This window comes from Choloepus didactylus, chromosome 18 (genome assembly GCF_015220235.1).
Source record: "Choloepus didactylus isolate mChoDid1 chromosome 18, mChoDid1.pri, whole genome shotgun sequence".
Taxonomy (NCBI): Eukaryota; Metazoa; Chordata; class Mammalia; order Pilosa; family Megalonychidae; genus Choloepus; species Choloepus didactylus.
The window spans coordinates 36,917,263-36,939,408 of NC_051324.1; the positions used below are offsets into that span (position 1 = coordinate 36,917,263).

At 36.8% G+C, this 22,146-nt stretch overlaps 1 protein-coding gene across 10 annotated transcripts in view; it reads left to right on the top strand.

Annotated features, from left to right (window-relative positions):
• Positions 1–22,146, top strand: part of TRIM37 (tripartite motif containing 37) — a 230,264-nt gene that overhangs the window by 171,638 nt on the left and 36,480 nt on the right. For 6 of the 10 annotated variants that reach the window (XM_037810100.1, XM_037810101.1, XM_037810103.1 and 3 more), the window contains 2 exons: positions 17,730–17,840; positions 19,338–19,416. In XM_037810100.1, the coding sequence (XP_037666028.1) occupies positions 17,730–17,840; positions 19,338–19,416 (190 nt within the window). Of the gene's footprint in view, positions 1–7,277; positions 7,370–17,729; positions 17,841–19,337; positions 20,601–22,146 lie in introns of those variants that run through there. The other 4 variants (XM_037810104.1, XM_037810098.1, XR_005212803.1 and 1 more) reach the window with 3 other exon arrangements.

Sequence of the window (22,146 nt, forward strand, 5' to 3'; positions counted from 1 at the left end):
ATTAGTGGTAGCATATAATATTTCTTTTTTTGTGCCTGGCTTATTTCGCTCAGCATTATGTCTTCAAGGTTCATCCATGTTGTCATATGTTTCACGAGATCGTTCCTTCTTACTGCCGCGTAGTATTCCATCGTGTGTATATACCACATTTTACTTATCCACTCATCTGTTGAAGGACATTTGGGTTGTTTCCATCTCTTGGCAATTGTGAATAATGCTGCTATGAACATTGGCGTGCAGATATCTGTTCGTGTCACTGCTTTCCGATCTTCCGGGTATATACCGAGAAGTGCAATCGCTGGATCGAATGGTAACTCTCTATCTAGTTTTCTAAGGAATTGCCAGACTGACTTCCAGAGTGGCTGAACCATTATACAGTCCCAACAACAATGAATAAGAGTTCCAATTTCTCCACATCCTCTCCAGCATTTGTAGTTTCCTGTTTGTTTAATGGCAGCCATTCTAATCGGTGTTAGATGGTATCTCATTGTGGTCTTAATTTGCATCTCTCTAATAGCTAGTGAAGCTGAACATTTTTTCATGTGTTTCTTGGCCATTTCTATTTCCTCTTCAGAGAACTGTCTTTTCATGTCTTTTGCCCATTTTATAATTGGGCTGTCTGTACTATTGTCATTGACTTGTAGGATTTCTTTATATATGCAAGATATCAGTCTTTTGTCAGATACATGGTTTCCAAAAATTTTTTCCCATTGAGTTGGCTGCCTCTTTACCTTTTTGAGAAATTCCTTTGAGGTGCAGAAACTTCTGAGCTTGAAGAGGTCCCATTTATCTATTTTTCTTTTGTTGTTTGTGCTTTGGGTATAAAGTCTAGGAAGTGCCCGCCTAATACAAGGTCTTGAAGATGTTTTCCTACCTCATCTTCTAGGAGTTTTATGGTACTTTCTTTTATATTGAGATCTTTTGTCCATTTTGAGTTCATTTTTGTGTAGGGTGTGAGGTAGGGGTCCTCTTTCATTCTTTTGGATATGGATATCCAACTCTCCCAGCCCCATTTGTTGAAAAGACCATTATGACTCAGTTCAGTGACTTTGGGGGCCTTATCAAAGATCAGTAAGCCATAGATCTGAGGGTCTATCTCTGAATTCTCAATTCAATTCCGTTCATCTGTATGTCTATCTTTGTGCCAGTACCATGCTGTTTTGACAACTGTGGCTTTATAATAACCTTCAAAGTCAGGGAGTGTAAGTCCTCCCACTTCGTTTTTCTTTTTTAGAGTGTCTTTAGCAATTCGAGGCATCTTCCCTTTCCAAATAAATTTGATAACTAGCTTTTCCAAGTCTGCGAAGTAGGTTGTTGGAATTTTGATTGGGATTGCATTGAATCTGTAGATGAGTTTGGGTAGAATTGACATCTTAATGACATTTAGCCTTCCTATCCATGCACATGGAATATTTTTCCATCTTTTAAGGTCCCCTTCTATTTCTTTTAGTAGATTTATGTACTTTTCTTTGTATAGGTCTTTTACATCTTCGGTTAAGTTTATTCCTAGGTACTTGATTTTTTTAGTTGCTATTGAAAATGGTATCTTTTTCTTGAGTGTCTCTTCAGTTTGTTCATTTCTAGCATATAGAAACATTACTGACTTATGTGCATTAATCTTGTATCCCGCTACTTTGCTAAATTTGTTTATTAGCTCTAGTAGCTGTATCGTCCATTTCTCAGGGTTTTCCAGGTATAAGATCATATCATCTGCAAACAATGACAGTTTTACATCTTCCTTTCCAATTTGGATGCCTTTTATTTCTTTGTCTTGCCGGATTCCCTGGCTAGCACTTCCAGCACAATGTTGAATAACAGTGGAGACAGCGGGCATCCTTGTCTCGTTCCTGATCTTAGAGGGAAGGCTTTCAGTCTCTCACCATTGAGTACTATGCTGGCTGTGGGTTTTTCATATATGCTCTTTATCATATTGAGGAAGTTTCCTTCAATTCCTACCTTTTGAAGTGTTTTTATCAAAAATGGATGTTGGATTTTGTCAAATGCTTTTTCAGCATCTATTGAGATGATCATTTGATTTTTCCCTTTTGAATTTTTAATGTGTTGTAATACATTGATAGATTTTCTTATGTTGAACCATCCTTGCATGCCTGGAATGAACCCCACTTGGTCATGGTGTATGATTTTTTTAATGTGTCTTTGGATTCGATTTGCAAGTATTTTGTTGAGGATTTTTGCATCTATATTCATTAGGGAGATTGGCCGGTAGTTTTCCTTTTTTCTAGCATCTTTACCTGGTTTTGGTATTAGATTGATGTTAGCTTCATAAAATGAGTTAGGTAGTGTTCCATTTTCTTCAGTGTTTTGAAAGAGTTTGAGTAAGATTGGTGTCAGTTCTTTCTGGAAAGTTTGGTAGAATTCCCCTGTGAAGCCATCTGGCCCTGGGCATTTATTTGTGGGAAGATTTTTGATGACTGATTGGATCTCTTTGCTTGTGATGGGTTGATTGAGGTCTTCTGTTTCTTCTCTGGTCAGTCTAGGTTGTTCATATGTTTCCAGGAAATTGTCCATTTCTTCTAGATTATCCAGTTCATTGCCATACAGTTGTTCATAGTATCCTCTTATATTTTTTTTAATTTCTTCAGGATCTGCAGTTATGTCACCTTTTTCAGTCATTATTTTTTAATATGGGTCTTCTCTCTTTTTGATTTTGTCAGTCTACCTAGGAGCTTGTCAATCTTGTTGATCTTCTCAAAGAACCAAGTTTTGGTGATATTTATCCTCTCTATTGTTTTTTTGTTCTCTATGTCATTTATTTCTGCTTTAATCCTTGTTATTTCTTTTCTTGTACATGGTTTAGGATTGGTTTGCTGTTCATTTTCTAGCTTATTCAGTTGATCCATTGGTTCTTTGATTTTGGCTCTTTCTTCCTTTTTAATATATGCGTTTAGTGCTATAAATTTCCCCCTCAGCACTGCTTTTGCTGCATCCCATAGGTTTTGGTATGTTGTGTTCTCATTTTCATTCGTCTCTATATATTTAGCAATTTCTCTTGCTCTTTCTTCTTTAACCCACTGATTGTTTAGGAGTGTGTTGTTTAACCTCCAGGTATTTGTGAATTTTCTAAGTCTCTGATGGTTATTGACTTCTAATTGTATTCCACTGTGGTCAGAGAATATGCTTTGAATAATTTCAATCTTTTTAAATTTACTGAGGCTTGTTTTATGTCCCAGCATATGATCTATTCTGGAGAAAGTTCTGTGAGCACTAGAAAAGTATATGTATCCTGGTGATTTGGGATGTAATGTTCTGTATATGTCTGTTAGATCTAATTCATTTATCAGATTGTTTCGGTTTTCAGTTTCCTTGTTGGTCTTCTGTCTGGTTGATCTATCTATAGGAGAGAGTGATGTGTTAAATTCTCCCACAATTATTGTGGAAACACCAATTGCTTCCTTTAGTTTTGCCAGTGTTTCTCTCATGTATTTTGTGGCACCTTGATTGGGTGCATAGACATTTATGATTGTTATTTCTTCTTGTTGAATTGCCCCTTTTATTAGTATATAGTGGCCTTCTTTGTCTCTCAAAACATCCCTGCATTTGAAGTCTATTTTATCTGAGATTAATATTGCTATACCTGCTTTCTTTTGGCTGTAGCTTGCATGAAATATTTTTTTCCATCCTTTCACTTTCAATTTCTTTGTGTCCCTGTGTCTAAGATGAGTCTCTTGTATGCAAGATATTGATGGTTCATTTTTTTTTATCCATTCTGCGAATCTATATCTTTTAATTGGGGAGTTTAATCCATTTACATTCAACGTTATAACCGTGAAGGCATTTCTTGAATCAGCCATCTTATCCTTTGGTTTATGTTTGTCATATATATTTTTCCCCTCTCTCTATTAATATCCTTTATTGTACCCATACCAAATCTCCTTAGTACTGAACCTTTCTCCAAGTCTCTGTGTCCTTTCTTTGTTTCTCTCTCTGTAGGGCTCCCTTTAGTATCTCCAGTAGGGCAGGTCTCTTGTTAGCAAATTCTCTCAGCATTTGTTTGTCTGTGAAAAATTTAAGCTCTCCCTCAAATTTGAAGGGGAGCTTCGCTGGATAAAGTATTCTTGGTTGGAAATTTTTCTCACTCAGAATTTTAAATATATCGTGCCACTGCCTTCTCGCCTCCATGGTGGCTGCTGAGTAGTCACTACTTAGTCTTATGCTGTTTCCTTTGTATGTGGTGAATTGCTTTTCTCTTGCTGCTTTCAGAACTTGCTCCTTCTCTTCCGTGTTTGACAGTGTGATTGGAATATGTCTCGGAGTGGGTTTATTTGGATTTATTCTATTTGGAGTTCACTGGGCATTTATGATTTGTGTATTTATGTTGTTTAGAAGATTTGGGAAGTTTTCCCCAACAATTTCTTTGAATAGTCTTCCTAGACCTTTACCCTTTTCTTCCCCTTCTGGAATACCAATGAGTCTTATATTCGGACGTTTTATATTATCATATCCCTGAGGTCCGTTTTGATTTTTTCAATTTTTTTCCCCATTCTTTCTTTTATGCTTTCATTTTCCATTCTGTCATCTTCGAGGTCACTGATTCGTTGTTCAACTTCCTCTAGTCTTGTACTATGAGTGTCCAGAATCTTTTTAATTTGGTCAACAGTTTCTTTAATTTCCATAAGATCATCCATTTTTTTATTTAGTCTTGCAATGTCTTCTTTATGCTCTTCTAGGGTCTTCTTGATTTCCTTTATCTCCCGTACTATGGTCTCATTGTTCATCTTTAGTTCTTTGAGTAGCTGCTCTAGGTGCTGTGTCTCTTGTGGTCTTTTGATTTGGGTGCTTGGGCTTGGGTTATCCATATCGTCTGGTTTTTTCATATGCTTTATAATTTTCTGTTGTTTTTGGCCTCGTGGCATTTGCTGAACTTGTTAGGGTTCTTTTAGGATTTGTAGACCAATTGAAGTCCTTATCTCTAATTTATCAGATCTACAGCTTCGTGGAGTACACTTTCTCTAACTAACCAGCAGGTGGCGTCCACGAGCCCCCTGTTCTCCACAAGCCAGTTCTCCCCTGCTTAGCCTTTTTGGTGAGTGGGGGAGTGAGTCTTGTGGGGTCCAATTGGTGTACCAAGCTTGCATGTGTAGTTGGTGTTGCCTGCCCTGTATATGGGGCGTGTTTCTGGGCAGTCAGGGAGAGGGGGTGGCTCTAACAATCAAATCTCCCTGGTGATCGTGGAGTTTTAAGGCTGCTGCAATAGTCTAATCATTCAGTTCAGTCCTGCCACCGTTTGTCTCTGCCACTGACCCACAAGTCCTTGGTATTGGCATATGGCTCCTGAGACTTGCGAGTGGGTCCCTCTTCCAGGCAGTGTACCCCCTGGTCCTGTGTTGAGGGATGACTGTGCTATGTCACAGGTGAGTGCCATCCCCCCAGGGCGGTTCTGGGCTGCTGGGCTGTGTAGGGAGGCTCCCAGTCTGCTGAAATGATGGCTGAATGGGGCTTTGTTAATTCACACTGCTCCACCTTCCCAACTCTGGGACAATCAGCTGAGGTTGCAGGGAAGGCTAATGTCCACACCAAGTTTTGTGGTGTGTGCCTGTTATTTGAAGCACTTCCATCACACTGGGTTGTCTGGGGCAGCTCTGGGCTATGGGGCTGGCGATGGGCAGGAGTGTTTCCTGTCCTCCCGGATTATGGCTGTGAGCGGACACCCCCGTTTTCTTGGGAAGTTGTGGTGTTTAGTGAATTTTCTCAGCCACTGGATTATTGCCTTTTGTCTCTGAGCTCTCTTAGTTCTGCTCTTGTCGTGACCTGCCCAAATTGCAAGTCTTTGAAGCTTTCTGTATTGGGCTTCTTAGAGTAATTGTTTTAGAAAAAGAAAAAAGGATTTAAAAAAAAAAAAGGGGGCCCTCCTCAGAGATCTAATGGGTTATTGAAATGCTAAGAGAGAAAGCAATTAGGGCCATTAAGGAAAGGTCCACAGGGCAGAGAGATCAGCTTTTCTTTGGGATTTGCATATGAGCTTCGGGGCCTGAGCTCTGCCCTTCCCCTTTCTATGTTCAGGAGAACTCCAAAAATTCTCCACTTTTATTTTGGAGTTTCTCGTGCTGTTTTTTTCTATGCCTGTCTCCTCTCTGCTGGGCTGGCTGCTCTCAGATTCTCTGGTGTCTGGTCTCAGTCTATCTATGGTTGGAGTTTGGATCAGTAGAATGAGTTTCCAATAAGGGCTGCCACTGCAGTTCTCTGTTCTCCGTTCTCCTTCCCAGAGCTGACAGCACCTCCTCCCATGGGACTGAGCCTGGCAGGGAGGGGTGCGGGTCCCCTGGCTACAAAAACTTACAGATTTCGCTGATCTCAGCAGTTCCTCGTTTCCATGAGTGTTGTATGAAGTATGCCCAAAGTCGGATTTCTCTGTGGTGTCCAGTCCACGCAGTTCCTGGCTTTCTACCTACTTTCCTGGAGGAGTAACTAAAACATACAGCTCACCAGTCCGCCATCTTGCCCCGCCTCTCACATATTTTTTAAATGTATACCTAAGAATTTGATTTTTATTGGAACTAATATAAATAGCATTGTGTTTTTTATTTCACATTCAAACCATCCATTGCTGGTGTATAGGAAAGCAGTTGACTTTTGTATATTTACCTAGTATCTTGCAACCTTGCTATAATTAGTCAAGAGGTGTTTTTTTGTTTTGTTTTTTTGATTGATTCTTTGGGCTTTTCTGCATAGACAGTCATGTCATTTGCAAACAAAGGCAGCTTTATTTCCTCCTTCCAATTTGGTATACCTTTTATTTCCTCCTCTTCTTTTCTTTTCATATTAGTTGGGACTTCAATTAAGAGATTGAATAGGAGGAATGAGATGGGACATCCTTGTTTTTTTCCTGATCTCAGGAATAAAGCATCTAGTTCCTCACCATTAAGAATGGTGTTAGCTGTAGGTATTTTATAAAACATCCCCTCTATTCGTAATTTGCTGAGAATTATTATCATGAATGAGTGTTGTATTTTGTCAAATACTTTCGTGGCATTTAGTGATATGATCGCATGATTTTTTTGTGTAATACTTTCCCTGCATTAATTGTTATGATCACATGATTTTTCTGCATTAGCCTGTTGATGTTATGGATTACATTAATTGATTTTTTAATATTGAACCAGACTTGCCTTGGTATAATCTTCATTTCATTGATTCTTTCCCTGACTGCATTGAGTCTTCTAATGGGCCTAATAGGTTCTTCATCTCTATTACTATTCTGTTTTTTGATTTGTAGTATTTCCTTTTGATTTATTCTTATTCCCATCTCCATTACACAGCTGAAATTTCCCACATGTCCATGACTTTGTTTCCATTTTCCATTGGACACCATTTGTATGACATCCTACATCTCTTCTGTGATCTGCCACAGGTGAGCCAGTGCTAGCATCTTGTCTCTCCTTCGAATTAAAGCTATTTTGTTGTTCTGAGTCCTTAGCTCAGAACAACACTATTATGTGCTATTATGGTTTTGTAGTTTATTCAACTTTGTCTTGTTCTTAGGGTGGAAACAAGTCTCTTTCCAGCCTTATACGTCCTTGGCAGAAATGTAATGGTCAGATTTCTTTTTAATCCAATATAACTTTCTCTTTAAGAAATTTAGAACACTTAAATTTGTTGTGATTACCAATACATTTGAGTTTACTTTTATCAACTTATTTTCTGTTTTCTATTTATAAGGTGGTTTTGTTTGTTTTCTTTTTCACTTGCTTTGTGTTTGATTGAAATACACACACATTGTTTCTCCTAGTGGTTTAGAAGTTATACTTTAAATTTTCATTTTTAAACAAGGCTAAAGTTAATGGATATTTCCTCTTTGTTCCATAACTTTAACCCTGATCAAAGTTTATTTTTAAGTGTTCACCTTTTTTTCCTTTAACACGATCCCCTTTAATAGCCCATTATTATTATTTTATACAATGATGCTTATTTAGATTTTTTCTTACTATTGAATGATAGAGTAGGTGAAGATTAGAATGCTAGAAAATATTTATTTTTTTCTCAGTTCCTTGAAGATGTTATTCTGTCAACTTTTCTCTGCTCTTAAAGCTTTTGAGAATTTTTTTTTCTCTCCCTCAGCCTGGAGCCACAATTTTTGCTCCATTGTGCTACAATGGGGTTAAATTCCCTGCTCAAGTCTCATGCTCCCCTGAACTTAAGATCTATGTCTTTCATTAATCTTAGAAAATTCTCAGCCATTATCTCTTAATACATTGCCTTTCCTTTGTTATTTTTGCTGTCTCTATGGAAATCTAATAACATAGTTTGCTCCATTTCCTTTTATCCCCTTGTTTCTCAACCTCTGATATTTTTCAACTCATTTTCATTTCACATGCTGGTTAATTTCCTGACTTTTTTCAATTTGCCAATCTCTTTTTCATCCTTGCCTAAACCCATCTAATGATATATATATTTTTTGCCCCCTTTTTATACTCATCCATCCGTACAGTGGACAAAGGTTTTCCCAATCACATTGTCACCCTTCTTCATAAGCTACATTTTTATACAGTCGTCTTCAAGATTCAGGGGTTTTGGGTTGTAGTTTGGTAGTTCCAGGTATTTTCTGCTAGCTATTCCAATACATTAGAGCCTAAAAAGGATTGTCTATGTTGTGTGTAAGAGTGCCCACCAGAGTGACCTCTCAGCTACTTTTGGAATCTCTCTGCCACTGAAGCTTATTTCATTTCCTTTCACATCCCCCTTTTGGTCAAGAAGATGTTCTCCATCCCTTGATGCCAGGTCCAGATTCCTCCCTGGGAGTCATATTCCACATTGCCGGGGAGATTTACTCCCCTGGGTGTCAGATCCAACGTACAGGGTGGGGCAGTGATTCCACCTTTCAAGTTGGCTTAGCTAGAGAGAGGGCCACATCTGAGCAACAAAGAGGCATTCAGAAGGAGGCTCTTAGGCACAATTATACGCAGGCTTAGCCTCTCCTTTGCAGCAGCAGTCTTCCCAAGGGCAGGTCCTGTGGTAGAGGGCTCAGCCCATCAAACCACCAGTCCCCTATGTCTGTGAGCACATCAGCAACCATCAAGGTGGGGAAGCTCAACACCCCTGCATTCTCCACCAGCTCCTCAGAGGGGCTCTGCATATTATTTTCATTTTTTTTTTAATTGACACTTTTTTTTAATTAACTATATCAAAAAAAAAATTTTAAAACATACAATAAAAAAACATTTCAAACAAACCATAAGAAGAAAGTAAGAAAAAGACAACTAAGCTAAGCTAACTGCTTTACTTCTAGCACGTTCCTACTCTACCCCAAGAAAATAACCTAATATGGCAGCATTTCTGTGAACTTGTTCCTACCATACCCACCAGAACATCAAAGAAAATTGAATAGTACCTAACACATTTTATGAAGCTAACATCAATCTAATACCAAAACCAGGCAAAGATATTACAAAAAGGGAAAACTACAGGCCAATCTCCCTAATGAATATAGATACAAAAATTCTCAACAAAATACTTGCAAATCGAATCCAGAGGCACATTAAAAAAATCATACACCATGACCAAGTGGGGTTCATCCCAGGCATGCAAGGATGGTTTAACATAAGAAAATGAATCGATGTATTACAACACATTAACAAATCAAAAGAGAAAAATCAAATGATCACCTCAGTAGATGCTGAAAAAGCATTCGACAAAATCCAACATCGCTTTTTGATAAAAACACTTCAAAAGGTAGGAATTGAAGGAAACTTCCTCAATATGATAAAGAGCATATATGAAAAACCCATAGTACTCAATGGTGAGAGACTGAAAGCCTTCCCTCTAAGATCAGGAAGGAGACAAGGATGCCTGCTGTCTCCACTGTTATTCAGCATTGTGCTAGAAGTGCTAGCCAGGGCAATCCGGCAAGACAAAGAAATAAAAGGCATCCAAATTGGAAAGGAAGAAGTAAAACTGTTATTATTTGCAGAAGATATGATCTTATATCTGGAAAACCTTGAGAAATAGATGATACAGCTACTAGAGTTAATAAAGAAATTTAGCAAAGTAGCGGGATACAAGATTAATGCGTGTAAGTCAGTAATGTTTCTATATGCTAGAAATGTACGAAGTGAAGAAACACTCAAGAAAAAGATAGCATTTTAAATAGCAACTAAAAAAAATCAAGTCCCTAGGAATAAACTTAACCAAAAATGTAAAAGACCTATACAAAGAAAACTACATAACTCTACTAGAAGAAATAGAAGGGGACCTTAAAAGATGGAAAAATATTCCATGTTCATGGATAGGAAGGCTAAATGTCATTAAGATGTCAGTTCTACCCAAACTCATCTACAGATTCAATGCAATCCCAATCAAAATTCCAGCAACCTACTTTGCAGACTTGGAAAAGCTAGTTATCAAATTTATTTGGAAAGGGAAGATGCCTCGAATTGCTAAAGACACTCTAAAAAAGAAAAACGAAGTGGGAGGACTTACACTCCCTGACTTTGAAGCTTATTATAAAGCCACAGTTGTCAAAACAGCATGGTACTGGCACAAAGATAGACATATTGATCAATGGAATCCAATTGAGAATTTGGAGATTGACCCCCAGAGCTACGGCCAACTGATCTTTAATAAGGCCCCTAAAGCCACTGAACTGGAACATAACAGTCTTTTCAACAAATGGGGCTGGGAGAGTTGGATATCCATATCCAAAAGAATGAAAGAGGATCCCTACCTCACCCCCTACACAAAAATTAACTCAAAGTGCATCAAAGATCTCAATATGAAAGACAGTACCATAAAACTCCTGGAAGATAATGTAGGGAAACATCTTCAAGACCTTGTATTAGGCGGCCACTTCTTAGACCTTACACCCAAAGCACAAGCAACAAAGAAAAAATAGATAAATGGGAACTTCTCAAGCTTAGAAGTTTCTGTACCTCAAAAGAATTTGTCAAAAAGGTGAAGAGGCAGCCAACTCAATGGGAAAAAAATTTTGGAAACCATGTGTCTGACAAAAGACTGATATCTTGCATATATGAAGAAATCTTACAACTCAATGACAGTACAGACAGCCCAATTATAAAATGGGCAAAAGATATGAAAAGACAGTTTTCTGAAGAGGAAGTACAAATGGCCAAGAAACACATGAAAACATGTTCAGCTTCACTAGGTATATTAGAGAGATGCAAATTAAGACCACAATGAGATACCATCTCACACCAGTTAGAATGGCTTCCATTAAACAAATAGGAAACTACAAATGCTGGAGAGGATGTAGAGAAATTGGAATTCTTATTCATTGCTGGTGGGACTGTATAATGGTTCAGCCAGTCTGGAAGTGAGTCTGGCAGTTCCTTAGAAAACTAGGTATAGATTCACCTTTCAATCCAGCAATTGCACTTCTTGGTATATACCAGGCAGATCTGAAAGCAGTGACATGAACAGATATCTGCACACCAATGTTCATAGCAGCATTATTCACAATTGCCAAGAGATGGAAACAACCCACATGTCCTTTGACAGATGAGTGGATAAATAAAATGTGGTATATACATGCAATGGAATGCTACACGGCAGTAATAAGTAACGATGTAAAACATATGACAACATAGATGCATTCAGTAGGAAATTCAGGGTGGAGTGTGCTTATTTTCACTTTAATGGCTGTATAGTTCATTTCTAGAAAGTCTGTTTACTTCTTTTGAAAATCTGCCTTTTCCTCCTTCAAGTTAGTCTCTTACAGGTTGCTGTTCTGTTTTATGAGAAATTAATGATATAATCCTTCTTTTTGTGAATCTACTGATTTTGCTTTTGGTGGATTATTTCCTTTGCTGAATTTGTAAATTTTGATTGAAACACATCTTCTCTTTAGACTTTCTTTCCTTTTAGAGTTCTTGTGATCTAGATTGTGGAAGCTTCTCTTCAGAGAGATTTTGTAGTTGGCTTTTTTAATTTAATTTTTTTGTGGTAACATATACACACATAACATAAAATTTGATATTTTAACCATTTTCAAGTATACAATTCTGTGGTATTAATTCCATTTATAATGTTGTGCTACCATCACCACCATCAGTTACCAAAACTTTTTCATTGCCCGCAATAAGAACTTCGTATCCGTTAAACACCTCCTCATTCCCACTCCCCAAAGCCTGTGGTAACCTCTGTTCTACTTCATGTCTCTGAGAATTTGCTTATTCTACATATTTTATGTGAATGAAATCATACAATGTTTGTTTTTTTGTGTCTGACATTTCATTTAGCATAATGTGCTCAAGGTTTGTCTGTGTTGTAGCATATATTTATACTTCAGTTTTTTTACAGCTGAATAATATTCCATTTTATGTATATACCACATTTTGTTTCTTCTTTCATCTGTTAGTGGACACTTGGTTTGTTTCCCACCGTTTTTCTGTTGTGAATAATGCTGCTATGAACGTTGGTGTACAAATAACTACAGAGGTTTTTAAGTATGTTTGAAGAGAATTCATAATCATTTTCATAATATCTTTAAAGTCTTTTGTTATATAATTCTGACAAATTTGTTATTTTAGCTTTGATGTTTGTTGATTGTTCAAAAAAACAATAAAACCTTCTAGTTGAGATTTTCCTGGTTTTTAATATGCTGAATAATTTTGAGTTGTAAACTAGACATTTTGAATGTAATTTATGAGACTCTTGGTATAGTTTAAATCTGCCATTTCAGTGATTTTCAAATTCTGGCTTTCTTCAACAATCTGTCTTTTCCTTTTTACTTTTCAGAATCCTTAAATAGCTGCTCCATGCATTCTGTCCAGGTTTTATAGCTGCATTCAGTAGGAAATTCAGGGTGGAGTGTGCTTATTTCATCTTACCGAGAACTTTCCCTCCATAGAGGTTTTATATTTGCATTATTCATATAACACTAGGTTCCAACCCATTTTTACGTTTATTTCTTGAGATCTGAACTCCAGATTTAAATCCCAAACCCAAATTAGGCACACAAACTTTAGTCTGAATTCTAAGGTGAGACTTTTTTCCCTCACCAGAGACCCCAGCAAAAACAGACAAAATTCCTTGCTGATTTCCCGGACCAGTAGGTAAACTTTTTCCTGTCTATTGTTTCAGTAAGAATTCCAGCTTTATGTAGGGGATAGAGTTTGACAGTCTCAGCTGCAACTCCCTTTCTGTGGTGGGTACATTGCTTTTTCTTCTCTTCCCACAGGACTGTTAAAAACCCTTCCATTAAGCACGCCATAGTAACTGCAGCATCTAACCCCCTAGTCCTCCTAACCTTCTTTGTTTCTGGCACCTCTGGATTTCTCTTGGCTAGTCATTAAAATAATTCTTTAAGTTTATATTTTATCTAACTATTTAAAAGGATTTGTAGCGGGAAGGTTTTCAGGTTTTCTTACTGTCTTGCTGAAACAGAAGTAATTTCTTTTTAACTTTTCTTTTAAAAATCAACTTAGCCACACCAAATCAAAATCAGAGGCCCAAATGGAATGTCAACTCATTTATTACTGGAATTACTGGAATTTTTTTACACATACACATATACAGAAGTTTAAGGGTGTATATGTGTTTATATAAATATTTATATGTATGTTTTAAGCTGGAGAATATTATTTATTACTTCTGTATGAATCAGGGTTAAAAGAGTTTCTGTTATCTCTTAGGAATCTGTAGAAGAAAAGTTTTATATTTGGAAAAAATGTTCTCAGTATAATTACGTTAATACTGATTTCAAATACAACTTGCAGGTACTAAGGAAAGGGCATTTTTAATATTTGAGAAGAAAATAAAACACACAGAAAAAGTATGACAAAGGAACTTTCTAGCCTAGACTGTTTATAGATTATCTACAGACTATTAAAGTTTAAAATATGTGTTTCAGTAGTTGTCATCTTTTTGCATATTTATGAAGTTAAAAGATTTAGGGAAAAATGAAATCTATTTCGGAAAGACTTTGATTTTATAATGTTTTATATCATTTCAGAAAATATTTCTAAATTGTAAAATTTCATGAGTGCAGTGTTTGTTATTTCTTTTAAAATTACTCAATCACAGGGACTTTTAATAGAGCAAAGGGAAAAAAAATGGGTTCTCTGACTTAAGCCTAACTGGCTGTGCTTCTAGTCCCTTTGTGAGGAATCAGAGACTGATCTTTTTTTTTTTTTTTTTTTTTTTGCTTTGTATTTTGAATTAATTTCAAACTTACAGGACAATTGTAAATATAAAACAAACACTAAACAGAACTCCAACATATTCCTACTACCTCTGATACCAAGATCCATTAATTTTAATATTTCATCACCTTCACCACACTGTATTTTTCCCTCTCAATCTCTGTTTTTCATTCTTTGTCTGTCTTATCTTTTCTGAACATTTGAGGGCAGGTTGTACACATAATACTTCTGAAACACATATTTCCATGAATATGAATATAAACAAGGATATTCACTTATGTAGCCCCCTTAAGTGCAGTTTTCAAGTTCAAGAAATTTTACATTGATATAAGACTTGTATTCTATATTCCTATTTTTTGTGTCTCAATAATGCCCTTTTGAGCCTTCTCTCCTGTGTTCTTAAGATCCCATCTATTATCATGGATTGCATTTAATTGTCATTCTGTTTAGTTTCTCTTTTATATAATTGTGAAAATATATATACAACATAAATCATTCCATCTTAACCCATCCCAAGCATACCATTCAATGGGGTTAGTCATATTCATAATGTTACAGTTCCTTCATTACTGTTTGTTATGAGTTCTTTCCGTTCACCCCAAACAGAAACTGTGCTCATTTTACATTAACTCCCCATTCTTCCCCACCCCTGGAAACCTGTACTCTACTTTCTGGCTATGACTGAGTCTAAAACCATTGATTTATCAATACATCTTATGCATTTGCCTTTTAGAAGTAAAAAGTAGAGTTAAAAATAAAAAATGCAATAGTACCCATGTCACTGTCTTTACAGGAGTTCTTTATTTCTTCAGTGGCTTCAGTCAGTTGTCTAGTTCCCTTTCCTTTCAAACAGCAAAACTCCTTTTAGCATCTCTTGTAGAACCAGTCTAGTGGTGACAAAGTCTCACAGCTTTTGTTTATCTGGGAATGTCTTAGTTCCTCCCTCATTTTTGAAAGACTGTTTTGCCTGATACGGAATTCTTGGTTGGCAGTTTTTGCTTCCAGCACTTTAAATATATCTTCCCAGTGCTTTCTTACCTCCATGGTTTCCAATGAGAAATCCGCACTTAATCTTATTGAGGCTCCCTTGTATGTGACATGTTGCCTCTCTTTTGAGGCTTTCAGAATTTTTACTTTATCTTTGGAATCTGACAGTTTGATTATAACATGGCACGGTGTGGGTCTCTTTGGGTTTACCCTGTTAGGAGTTTGTTGTGCATCTTGGATGTGTATGTTTATTGTTTTTATTAAATTTGGTAAGTATTCGGACATTTTAAGTTAATTATTATTAATTATTTTTTCTGGAGGTTGCGTAAGACAAACCTCTAGGTTAGCCCTCAACTCTTTGGGATCTCTCAGCCACTGTAACCTCAGCTTGTTACCTTTCAACCCTTTTGGTCAAGTAGGCATTTTCAGTCCCTCGCTGCCGAGGCCAGGCTCATTTATTCCTGGGAGTCATGTCCCATGTCTCCAGGGAGACTCATCCCCCTGGGAGTCATGTCCCTCGTGGGGGGATGGGGGGTAGTTAATTAATTTATTTGCCAAGTTGGGCTGAGAGAGAAAAAGTCCACATCTGAGCAAGAAGAGTGGTTCCCTGGAGCTGCCTCTTAGGCATAATTATAGGAAGGCTCAGCCTTCCATTTATAGCCCTGTGTTTCATAAGAGCAAGCCCTCAGGTCAAGGGCCTGATTTATTAAGTGGTGAGTTCCTAATTTCACTTAAATAAATTCTATCCCAAGATAACCATCAGTTTCTTACATTATCTTCACTTAGTTGTACAATCATTATCACTCTCGATTTTAAACAATTATCATAACATAAAACATCCCAGAGCTCTTATATTTCTTTTAATACTCTCTCTGCCCCCTTTCTCTATTTCTTTTCCTTTGGGGAGTCCCAGAATGTATATATTGGTGTGCTTGTTGGTGTCCCACTGTCTCCTCAGGCCTTGTTCACTTTTCTTCATTATTTCCTCTTTCTGCTCTTCAGACTGGATGATTTAAATTGTTTTATCTTCACGTTCACTGATTCTTTCTTCTGTCAGGTCCAATCTGCTGTTGAACTCCCCTAGGTAATTTTAAATTTCTGTTACTGTGATCTTCAGATCTGTTGGTTCCTTTCCAAATTTCTACCTCTCTGTTGAATACTAGCTTTATGTTCCTCTTCTGTTATCCTTATTTCCCTTAGTTCCTTGTCCATGTTTTCCTTTAGTTCTTTGAGCTTATTTAGGACCATTTTTATAAAATCCCTAGCTCTGATCCTCCTCCTTGATGGTTTCTTTTGCTTTAACCTTTCCCTTTGCATGGGCCATTGCTTCCTGTTTCTCTCTATGTTTTATAATTTTTTGTTGTTGAAACTTGGATATTTTGCTAGCTGTAAGTGTTATTGCTGAAATTTAGACTCTGACACATCTATTCCTTGAGCTTGTGTCCAGCTAGTGTCATGACAGAGCTTTCTCTGAATGCCAGGAGCTAATCATCTGCCCACCCCCACCTCAAGAAAAAAACAAGAAAGAAAGAAAAGAAAAGGAAAAATGCCTTTCTCATTTGCAGATTGACCTGTGCAAGTGCTCTCCTTCAGAGTTATCCATGTAGTGAGCTTAGAGAATAGCTACAGGTCAAAGCACAGGGGCCTCCCCAATCCTTTCTGCACATACATCTTGTCTTGGGCACATGTGTATAGCGCTAGAAATTTTTGTTTACATGGATACAGATGTTCCCTGCTCCCTGGGAAACAGTTTCCTTATGGTCCCAGGCACTGCACTGTATGTTCTATAGCCAGCAATTCCTTGCCCCAGGCAGCCATTTGACCACTCTCCCACAGCATTCTTCTACAAACAGGGCAAGTCTGGGCCCACAAGTCCCTCTGGCGACTACCAGATAGATTGGGCCAGGCATACATGTTCCCAGCATGTTAATAAGGATTACTCTGTTGCTTCTGAAACTGGGACCAGGGATCTGTACTGGAGGTGTTGTCCAACTCTGCAGATGTATTTAATAGATTAGAAAATGCAAAACAGTGGGGGCCGTGAGATCCTACTGCTTTTAAGTAGTCTTTTTCCTGGTGTTTGTTACTACCATCCTTTAACTGTTTTCTGGAGCCTTGAGAAAGATATTTCCACCATTTCTTGCTGGTTGGTCAAAGCTTCTGTTGAGGCATGAAGCACTGAAGCTTCTCATTCCATCATCTGGAACCAGACATCCATTTTGAGGGCAACAACAATTCTTACCCATTCCCCTCAGCCTTTCACATTTAAAATGTTCTATATCAGAGGTCAGTCAACTTTTTCTGGGCCAGATGTAAATATTTTAGGCTTCATTTACTCTGTCACACTATTCTACTCTGCCATCATAGTGTGAAAGTAGCCATAGACAACACATAAACGATAGGTGTGTTCCAGTAAAACTTTATATACGAAAACAGGTGTTTCTCTGACTCTTCCTCTATATAACTAAAAAGTATTGCAGTTTATGTGGTAACTTTTTCTTTGTTTGGTGTCATGTCTTGACGTTCAATATAAAATTCAGCAGTAGATGGTAGATGAGGAGAGTTCCCTTTCCTGTTGCTTATAGTGGTTTCTTATGCCAAATATTTTCTTCCCTTCTTTCATGCCAGGAATGAGTAGCGATAGTGATATTGAATGTGACACTGAGAATGAGGAGCAGGAAGAGCACAGCAGCATGGGTGGATTTAACGACTCCTTCATGGCACAGCCCGCAGATGAAGGTGCAGTACATGGTGTCATATCTCAGAGATTAATAACCATCTCATCAGCTGCTGCTATTGTTACTTCTTTTTTTAAAATTGTCATTTATGAGACAACATTCCGTGAGTAAACTGTATGTTGAATACTGAAAAAATTGCAGATGTTGTTTGGTCTCATTAGACACCTATGAGTGCTACTTACTAGGTAGAACAGGGGTTGGCAACCTATTTTTGTATTGCCTGTGACCTAAAAATGATTTTTATGTTACAAAGAGTTTTCACAAAAAAAGAAACCAGACAAAATTCATATTAAGATGTGCAACGGAGACCATGTTTGGACTGCTTGCCTACAATATTTACCATATGCCCCTTTATAGGAAACATTTGCCATCCCTTGGAGAGGTTTCAGATGTTTGACTTTTTTTTTTCTCAGAGATATTTTTATCCTATCTATATGAAGTAACTTTTTAAACGGTAACTCTGATTTCTTAGAAATGCATGCAGATCAGAGTCATCCATTTTTATTCCCTCTCCTCCCAAAAAAGTCTTAGAGGAAAAAAACCCACTCTGAGAAACTCAGTGTTTTGTCTGGTTTTCTTCTGTTTTCATTTTTTTTTAATTTTTTTTTAACTTAAATGAAACTGTAATTTATATTTTTGTATACCACTTTTCATTTTCATTTTGAGTATGTTTGTATTAAAATTTCCTTAAACTTCATTTTTAATGGCTGCCGAATTGATATTCTGTCAAATGGATGCACCATAACCATCCTGTTGTGAGGAGATTGTCTAATAGAGATCAAATATTAATAGGATGTACTGAAATGTTAGAGAAATTACCCAGCATCCATTTCAAATCACCCAGAGAACACAATGATTAACCTGAGCTTTTCTCTCCCAGATGCCCTGGAGTAACAACGTTGTCAGGTTTATGGTATTTGTTAGCATTATCTTTTTCATATTTGCCTAGTGTTTTAGTGTCTTTCTCAATACAGAGCCAAGTATTTGATGATTTTTCAGTATCAGAGAACTTTTAGGTAATATTCTCCACTTCTAAAAGAAGCAGCCAGATCCGGGGCAGTTATTCTGAGTGTGGGTGGGTTTCTGTAGTCATGTTTGCCTGTGCAGCTTAGTTAGCTTTCAAATGCATTTCATGTTTACATGGTCTGAGTTTTCATAATGTATATCATCATGGTAGCCTATTCTCCAGCTACCCCCACATTGTCACAAGAGGACATGGTGAGTGAGGCATTGTCTTTTATCTTCAAATGGTGGTGTCTGTTACACGTTTTGTTTTTTTCCTCCTTTATTCTCCCTTTGCATTTACTTATACCTGACTCAGATCACAAATTCTCTGAAGATAAAACTGTCTATAACCCAGAACATTTTTATTGCATAAATAACACACTTGATTAGGTCGTTTCAAGACTTGAGATAGAAAATTCTCCTCATTTGAAGATATTATTTCCCTTTAATTTTTTTTTAATTTTTAATTTCCTTTTAATTTTTTAATTCTTAGACACTTGTTCCAGTTTTCCTGATGGTGAACAAATAGGCCCTGAAGATCTCTGCTTCAATACTGATGAAAACAGTGGAAGGTAATTGCCAAATCAAGAGAACTGGTTCTCAAGTTCCCTTTATCCTGAAATTTGCTGTAGTTGGTGCTCAAATTTTTCATCAGTCGGATAATCAGATTTGATGTTACTTTTTCATCAACTCTACCTGAAATAGTAATTGTGAAACTGTTAGAAAATGACAGCATTCTAGTGTGACAGCAGTACATGAGGAAAATTAACAGTATGGGAAGAATTCTTTGTAATGTAGTGAAACAACAGTAGTGTAGTCCTAGAAATATTTTAGTAAATTACAGTCACAAAAAGCAGTTTGTCTACTAAACAGAATAGTGATTAACTGTCAGAAAATGTTCCTAGAGGCAGTACATGTACTCAGTAACCTGCTCAGCATCAGGACTTCTGTCTTTGGATAGACGTTCAGTTGTAGTTAAATGACCATCTTTAGGTTTTGGGTTTTAATCAGCAGTTTGTAGTTTCATTAGTATCTGTAGATTAGTCAACAGAAAAATTACTTGTTAATAGAGTCTGCTCTGCAGACTTGTAGACACTTTATGTGAATAAGTAAAGTAACACTAGACCGAATCTCCTCTGTGGGGTACATTGACAGGTTACAGTTAATATATTTAAGTGCAGGCACACTGTTTAATGGCACGTTTTGCTTCTTTTGTGTGACTTTTACAAATGTCATTTGAAATGAATTAAGTTAATGCAGATTGGTCATGTTCCTGGTCACGTGGACACATGTAATATTGTTGAAATTTATTTAATTTCTTCTGCCTTTTACTAAATGACAATAGTAAAACGTCTATTTCTAGATCCACTTTTCTCCTTTATTTTCTTGTTTTCTTATTGATATCAGAAGTCATGCATTTACACAGCTGCTTGCATGAGTATGAAATTGTGGTTTAAAGTTGTCTTTCATACTTGTAACTTGCCCAAAATAATTGCCAAACTTTGCCATTGTGCTTCTGCATTGGTATTTGAGCTGCTATACCTGTTTGTGAAAATTACACTGAAAGTTGCCTAAGAGAATATTGAAAAAGCATGAATATATACACATGTGAGAGGCATCTCATCTGCTTATATTTTACTTTATGAGAACTGTTCACTTTTCCATGTCTAACGTCTTGCAGAATATTGTGATTCATGGTTTACTTTTGTTCAAAACAGTTTGCACTTTTTGTTAATAAAATGAATTTGGGAAAATACTATGCCTCTGTAATTTATTAAAAGTGGGACCCAAAGTTCTTGTTTACTATTCATATTACCTGTTTAATAGAGGCTGTTTAGCTGTGTACTCTGTAAGTGCTTGGGGAAGTTAGCAGACTTGTTCATAATCACCATAGTGTATATGGTTACTTACTCTCCTTAAAAGTCAGTTGGACTCACTGCCCTGCCCCCTGCGTGGGACCTGACTCGCAGGGGTGTGAATCTCCCTGGCAACACAAGATATGACTCCCAGGGATGAGCCTGGACCCTGCATCGTGTGATTGAGAAAGACTTCTTGACCAAAAGGGAGAAACGAAATGAAACAAAATAAAGTTTCAGTACCTGAGAGATTTCAAATAGATTCAAGAGATCACTCTGGAGGGTATTTTTATGTACTATATAGATACCCCTTTTTAGGTTTTAGTGTTTTGGAATAGCTAGAAGAAAATACCTGAAACTGTCGAACTGCAACCCAGTAGCCTTGATTCTTGAAGACAATTGTATAACTATGTAGCCTACATGGTGTGACAGTGTGATTATGAAAACCTTGTGATTCACGTTCCCTTTATCCAGTGTATGGATGGAAGAGTAGAAAAATGGGGAAAAAAACGAAACAAAAAATAGGGTGGTATTGTGGGTCATGGAATGCTTTGGGTGTTCTTTTTTACTTCAATTTTTATTCTTTTTGGTGTAAGGAAAATGTTCAAAAATTGATTGTGGTAATGAAAGCACAACTTTATGATGTACTATGAACAGTTGATTGTACACCATGGATGATTGTGTGGTATGTGAATATATCTCAATAAAACAGAATTTTAAAAACAAGAAAAATCAGTTGGAAATATTTTAGAACTGTAATCATAAGAGAAGTAGAAATTTAGTATTTAGTCAATTAATAGAAGATAGCATAGGCATGCTGTTGTAGTTTCTCATGCTATGCTCTAAAACATTCCTAAAGTCTTTAACACATTTCCCTTTTTTTAAGATGGAAATATATTTACATTTTTTACATTTTGATGAAATCATATTTTTAATCCAACTTTGGTTTATCTCTACATATCTGTTGTATTAGCTGAAAAATTTTTGCCTTTTCTGTGTTGAGAACAGACCATTGTAAGAATTGGTTTGGAGATTTTTAAAAGTAGGACTCATCTGAATCAGTAAATGCAAAAATTGGTAGTTTGAACCTTTCAACTGTTGCTAAACAGTTTACTCGACCTGTATTTTGTATAGAACTGAGTGCTTTTTTTATACCTTTAAAATTCTTTTTATTTTTCAAAATACAGAAAACCATGTGTGGTTAGGAACAAAGATAGAGAAAACTGAGAATAGACTATTATTTGGGGGAAATTTTCTTGTGAAAGTTCTCAGTACAGTGCTTTAATCATGAGACTCTTGCATCTTTTGTGTATGTATCAAAATTTTGAGGTCTCCCTCTGTCCTTCCCATGTCTCCTTTGGTCCTTTTTTCTTTTAAATCATAAATGTTCTCATCTTTGCTTATTGTTCTCCACAGCCCTTTGAGGTTTTTTCCAGTGAGTGGGTT